Source organism: Olea europaea, chromosome 13, assembly GCF_002742605.1.
Source record: "Olea europaea var. sylvestris chromosome 13, O_europaea_v1, whole genome shotgun sequence".
In the NCBI taxonomy this organism is placed as follows: domain Eukaryota; kingdom Viridiplantae; phylum Streptophyta; class Magnoliopsida; order Lamiales; family Oleaceae; genus Olea; species Olea europaea.
The window spans coordinates 22,908,944-22,916,212 of record NC_036249.1 but is presented as its reverse complement, the minus strand read 5'-3'; the positions used below and the strand labels follow the sequence as shown (position 1 = coordinate 22,916,212).

Below are 7,269 nucleotides of genomic sequence, written 5' to 3'. Positions count from 1 at the left end.
TGGCTTTCTGCTTGATCTCTCTTTAGCATCTGCATTAGTCATTTGTATTAATTTTCATTCATGTGAGAGATTGTTGAAAATTTGTATATGAAATTGATTTGACCAATTCTTAATTATTTAAGAGGAAGTTGTTATCCGATGAATATAAAATTAAGCCAAATTTAAATCACTTAAATACGTGAATTATTGAAAAATTACTTAGAATATTATGAAATATTCTATAACTTTTTTGGCTGAAAAGGTGTGTTTTTCCTTATGAAAAATTGTGAAATTTAACATTATTATTTTCTAAGAGATGTGTCTCTTCAAATACAAAGACTAATTTCAATAGTTGTATCTCTTCCATAGATTGTCATTTGAGACAAATATTTTCAACATCTATATATAAGCCTCATATGTTTGTTTTCATTCATTCATTTCATAATTACATTATCATACTAATGCATATTCACTTCAAAATTATGCATTTATTTGAAGTCACCTTCATAAAGAGGGTTCAAACATAAGTAGGTTCGTTATTCTAAGTAATTTGGAGTGCTCTTATTACAAGACGTGGTCGATGTATTTTGGGAGACGAATGCTGAAAAATCGTTAGCACCAGTGTGGGGCATTATCGTTTTAAGGAGAAAGAGTCGAACTCTTGCCTTGACCAAATTTATATTCATGCATTTTTCGTATCTACTTTACGTATTCGATTTTGGTAAGTAAAAATACTTTCTAATTTTATGCACATAAAATGTATGTTATTTGAATATAATTTATGCACATCTATTTTTCCAACATAAACAACACATTTCATTCTAATAACAACTTTTATTCACTTTTTAAGCACATATTTCATAAAACTCACCTACTTAATTTTATAAACTTTATTTGTTAAAAATAGACATCAAATATGCAATTATAAGCATAATTCTCACGCAACTATAATATAAGTGACCTAATTATACTGCAAATCCTTGACCTAATGGCATTCCAAATCCTTTTCCTTATATAATAATGCCTACTTAGTCCTTTTCTTCAATTTGTGATTACAATAACATTAAACCTAATATTATATGGTCACTTTCAGTGGTGGATCCAGCACCTGATGAGAGGGTGTAACTGCATATGTTGGATCCATCGGAGTCGTTGTAGAAAACTTAAAGACGCAAAGTCCGTTTTGCACGGATTAAAATTTGATTTTAATTTAAATCAAAATCAAATAATCAGTATTAACCACATATTTTATGGATTCCACAATTTTTTAATCATACATTTCAAAAACTTCTATCAAAATCTACTGAAAAATTTAATTTTAATCTCCATCTAAACACCCTCACAGTCACACTCATGTAGGTGTTAAGGACGGAGGTAAGGAGGTTGACGATGAAAGCAATTGGGTTGGAATTTTTATTTGTTTATTTTTTCATTTTTTTAATTGTGGGCTTCGTTGGAATTGGGCCTCTTGTTTCTATTTTTTTTTAAAAAAAAGGCCCAATCTAAATAACTAATATGGGATCAGTTTGTATTGAATTAGAAACTGCACCCTAAATTTCAATTGCAATTCTAGACGAAACCGGCAGTGCAAACCCTATCTCTATGCTCAGTAGATGGGGGCCACTTGCAAGAGAGCTAAATCGGGTGAATAATATAGCATTTCCGATGATAGTTGTGACAATTTCTCAGTTTATGTTGCGGGTTGTAGAGTTGATGATGTTGAGGCGTCTTGGGGAACTTGAACTATCCAGGGCCTCAATTGCTACTTCTTTTACAAATGTTACTGGATTCAGTGTCATTGTAAGATCCTTTTTCTTGTCTCAACTTTTGATTCTGGCAATGATTGCTACAATTCATACGTTTGAATAGTTTTGTGATTTCTAATAAAATTTTAAGAATAGATTCAAATCCACTAGCAGCAATTATGTTTTTCAGGTATAGTGCGAGTTTTCAATATTGAAATTTGGTGTTTAGGGATACCGCAAGTTTTAGTTTTACTCTACATGGAATGTTGGTCTGCTAATTAAATTACATTGATTAAAAGCTCTTAATTTCTATTCTTCAATACTTTTTGTGTTCAGGATTTGACAAGAGCACTTTGTTTGCTATATAAACTATTAAATCACCGGTCCACTTGTAGATTTCTTCAGAAACCAAAGAAAAATCTAACTAGAATCTCTGTTTTCTGGCCACCATTATACTAAATTATGGAGCGATTTTTTCAATCGAAACGAAAATCATAACCAAGTTCTGATGTTGCATTTGTTAAATAATGCAAAGATTATTTTCATATGTATATGATTTTACGTAAACGGTCAACAACCGCCCTATCTGATCTATGATCCTGGATCTGCCACTGGTCACTTTCCTTTTCACTGCCAAAATAAAGAATTCTATTTTTCCATTCCATAATATAACTCTTTCGTTTCATAAATTTAGGTCAAGCCGAACAAATGTGAAAATTATATTCACTTACGACTATAATTTTATAATGTTGACACATACCAATTTGTCTCATTGAAAATCGTCCCCTAAAAAATTCTTTATTTATGTTGAATACTCAATATGCCCACGAACCCAAATTAGCCCTTGTTTGAGCCCCATTTTTAAAAATGTATTTTAGAATAAGGATTTTTGGAAGAATATGCGTTAAATAATAAGAATTTTTTTTGATTTATATGTAAAATTATTTTATAGAAGAACGTATGATTGATAATGAATTTTGAAGAAATAAATTTTTAGAAAAATGGAGCCCAAACATAGGCTAAGAAAGACACTGTCATTAATATCATGGAGAATGACTAAAAAGGGTAATGTAAATGCTGCCATAGAATTGTTTTAACGTGCTGGAGCCTGATATATACCAGAATTCATGAAAACTTTGAACTAACATAGGAAAACAAATATATGGATAAGTTAATTAAACTCGCAAGTACTAAATTAACAACTTTAATTTTGCATATATACCATATATTATAGCACACCTAATTTCATCAAAATGCATATAGCATCATGGGCAGTCAGCCTTGGACTTTTCAAGACTGACTGCTCATGATGTTATAATCATTTTTATGAAATAAACTTGTGTGCACCATAATTTATTATTTATCGAAAATTTCCTCCAAGTGCAGAAGGAGTCCAATAATCTGCTCCATTAAAGTCACTCCCAACATTAAGAGTGCAGGATAAGGGAACTAGGCACAACCCTCTACTCCTCAAGTCCTTCTTTGGCTCTTCATGACAATCCTAGCAAAAATGTCCACAAATATTAATTGGATACTATCAATATTATTACGTGAATAATTGGTATACTGGACTGGACTGGATTAGACAGAATCATCAACAAGATTTTTTTATTATTATTTTGGTACCTGCTCAGATGTTCCTTTCATCTTTATGCAATTTTCATTCAACAGCTACAAAAGAGATAGTCAAAAGCATATCAGAATTAGTCATTTTTCCTTGTTATATTTTTAGGGTTAAAGTTTTGCTGGGCTGAAAATGTGGTTCTTTCTTCATTTTTTTTTCCCTTTATGTGGAAAAGAGAGACAATAAATCCATTACTTAAAGAAGAAAAGGAGCAACTTTCCTAAATTCTTTTGAGATGGTAATGGATTCAATAAAGCATACCTGCCCTGGGTCTTCAGGAAATAAACAATTCCTTTCTCCTTGAAACTGAAAATAATTAATTCTCATTAATCAATAAAGCATACTAATCTAGAATTATATTCATTAGCACATGCATTCTAGAGATAGAGAGAGAGAGAGAGAGAGAGAGAGAGAGAGAGAGAGAGAGAGAGAGAATGTTTGTTACATGGTACTGCTGCCTCAGGTTTCCTGATTTACTATCCAAGTACGGCAAGCTTAGGGCCTGCATTCAAGGGGGAAAGAGAATATAAGGAACATTCAACTGTGGTCGATGTGCCACCAAATATTCGTGGGAGTTAGCAGAATTGCATGAGGATATTAAGAAGCGTCACCTCAATTTGGCTCTGAAGGAATCTAATGTATCCAATTGCTTCTAACAACACAGAGGCTGTGTCAGTCTGCAGAATAATAAACAAATTAGAATACCTCAAATATTAAAAAAAAAAAGGTTGAACCCCAACCTTAAGAGCCCTCACCGATCCTGCCCTGGGCCATCGTGGAGGAGGTAAATCGCAGGATATACCTCTCAGGAGCCAGGGTGGAGAACACATGGATAGGCCAAGGTTGTTAACCCATATGGTAACTCCCGCTTGCAACAAAGCCAATTCCACCTTGCGAGGAATCGAACTCTGCACACTGCCGCGCTGAGCCCTATCCGCCCTCCCCTTTGCCACTGGGAGATATGCCCTGGGGGCAGAATACCTCAAATATTAATATCATGTTTTGTCTATCTACTTTTAACCTCAAGAAGGGATGTTAAGCTCCCTTCTCATAATTATTATTTGAAAACATTTTTTCTACGTATTTATTTTCAACCACATATTTACACAATAAAATATTCTACACGTAAATCTAAAATTTTTCTCTACTTTTTAATCACATATTCTCCTAAATAGCACTGTTGAAAATACATATTATCTTTTTTTCAAATAATGGCCATCAAAGGCTAAATTGTTTTTCTTCATTAATCACGTCAGTATTATCAAATACTATTTAATATTTCAAACACTGGGATATATCATGGAAGAAGGACTTATCTTGGAGTAAACCTAAATCCCTATTTGATAGCCTTTTACTTTTATTTTTATTTATTTATTTATTTTTATTATTATTTTTTTTTTGTAAAAAATGAGTTTTTGAACAGTAATTTTTAAAAAATGTGTAGTTAAAAAGTAAGAAAATTTTCTTTATTTTTTTATTTACATAATGAATATTTTATTGTGAAGAAAAAAAAGAGTTTTAAAAGAATGGTTACTGAACATGGGCTAGAAATAAAATGATAAAGAAAGAAGGAGAAGAGATCTATCTACTTTGCAAGGAACCTTTTTTAGTGTTTCTTTGTAGAATGGTATAAAAACATTATTTCATAATTATGCCCGAGTTCTTGTTATTGATTAGCGCATGTAATTAATTTCCAAGTATTTACCTTGCCAAATGGAGAAACTAACTGGTGAAGGGCTGTTATTCTGTCTCCCAATTTCTCTTTTCTCACCTGCGTTTAAAAGTACAGTACCCATAAAGTGGATCAATTGACATCCTGTTCAAAGTAATTATTTCACTTCATATTTGAAGACTTATTTGTATTTACAGTTTTGCTTGGCGCACAGGTAGGGATTCACACCGACACTTCACATGGGGGAGGGAGAGTGAGTGAGTTAATTTTTGGGCATTGTTTATTCATGGGGCCAGGCCTTTGTGAGTTTCCTGTAAAAATTTGTATTTCTCTTCTGTGGACTATACAAGAGATAGCAAAAGAATCAACATGTCTCAAGAAAGGGACAACCAAAAGAGACGACAATAATATTCCAAAATTGAAAAGTTCAGAAAAAAATACTGACTTAGAGGTTGTTCGACAAAGTTCTTTATAAAAGTCTTAATAGATTTTTAAAAAAGTTGATAAAAGTTGTTGATCCAATGAAATATGTGCATAAAATTAAGTGTTTAATTTGACATCAACTTCTTATTAATTTTTAAAACTTTCCAAACAAGCACTTAGTGAAGATACAAGTAGATACATAGACCTAGTTGATCATGCATCTATCTAGCTAGATGAATTTTTTATTAGGATGGTAGAACATTCTTTGACTCTGTTAACATAAATCTTCACATCTCTCTTTTATTTGTAATGGCGGACATGTGAATAATTTATGGGTGGTGACAAGACTTAAATTTAAATTTTGAACTAATATAAATTATTAGAGAGGAGACTAATCAAGTATTCAAAATCCCAGTAAAAACGTGCTAAACCTACAGCTTATAAATTGATATACTTCGTCTCCTCAAATTTTGTATAAAATTAATAACAGTTTATACTACTGTTTCCACTTCCCACAAACTGATATGAGAGCACTAAAGATCCAGAAGCCACAAGAAGAATTATCAGATAATAGAAATTAAAGTTCACATTGCATAAGCCACAACTCTAATAAAAGATAGCAGTTGCCTAACCTAGAAACCCAAAAAAAATGGTTGAGATTCGACAATTTAAAATCCAAAATGGAGAGAAAATTTTATAAAAAGTATACACAAAGAACTCATATAAGACAAGAACGAAAAGAAAAGAAAAAAAAGGAATAAAAAAGCTTCAAAAGTGATGCCCGATTATATAGAATAAGGGGAAATATATTATCTTCTCAGATTATCGATTTAAATCTACAATTTAGTATTAAAATTTCCATCTTCCTACAAGGGAGGGGAATCAAGAAGATGAATATTCATAAGAGATATAGGATGATAATTTATTTAAACTTTTTAAATTATACCTTGAATGTGGACTGGACCGAAGACGGTTGAATTCTGGCCTTCTTGGCTACCCCACCCGTGGCTGTGCTGTTGCACTTCAAAAAAGCAAAGATGATAAAACTCATCAAACCCACCTTTCAAATATGTAACTAAGCACCACTAATGTTCTTCGAGAAGATTAGACATTTATAATTTCAGTGTCTTCTCACAAATCACAGAACCCTAAAAAAATTTCGATTTTTTTTTGGGTACATACATCAGACAAACGATCTGCCTGTGGATGCTTCAGATCTGGATTGTTAGAAAAATCCAACATGTTATTTCTCATAGCCGTAACACATGACTTCGGAGATAAATCTGCAGGAATCATTTGAGACCAAGGAGTAGGTTTTGAAGCTTGAAACCCCAAATTTCCAAGCCCAAAAAAATTATCACTTTTTGAGCTTAATTCTTGTTTTACATCAACACTTGCAGAGCCATTGGAAGTCGGGTCATTCAGCAGTTGTTCTATGTATTCAACCTTCTTCGCCTGCAAAGGGCTCAAACTAGGATTCTCTTCTTCACCAACCAACCCCCCTCTGCACCACCAAAAGCACAAAAATTATATTTAATAAATAATTAATTATATAAATATGATGATTTCTTGAACCATACATGATGCTCCATTAAGTAAGAAGGAAATATAAGTCTATGATATTATGAACAAGAAAAATGAAAATCTTAATCTTTTTGGGTGCATGAAATGGAAATTATATACATGTATTGAACACCCATGTGCCACGTGTACGGCACACATCCAACCACAAGAGGCACAAAAGCGTGAAACCAGAAAACGCGAGAATATGTTAAGAATTTTGGACCTCCTCCTACTTTCAATTAGTAGGGCCCAATTAAAAAGAA

At 32.4% G+C, this 7,269-nt stretch overlaps 1 protein-coding gene across 1 annotated transcript; it reads right to left on the bottom strand.

Annotated features, from left to right (window-relative positions):
- Window positions 1-2,781: 2,781 nt before the first annotated feature.
- On the bottom strand, window positions 2,782-6,967 carry LOC111408558 (transcription factor bHLH68-like; the record flags this gene model as incomplete). Its single annotated transcript, XM_023038305.1, has 8 exons — window positions 2,782-3,225; window positions 3,351-3,395; window positions 3,610-3,654; window positions 3,794-3,850; window positions 3,960-4,025; window positions 5,054-5,119; window positions 6,390-6,464; window positions 6,626-6,967. Coding segments are annotated over 8 exons (837 nt in total), but the record flags the coding sequence as incomplete, so codon positions are not given.
- Between the last annotated feature and the right edge of the window lie 302 nt (window positions 6,968-7,269).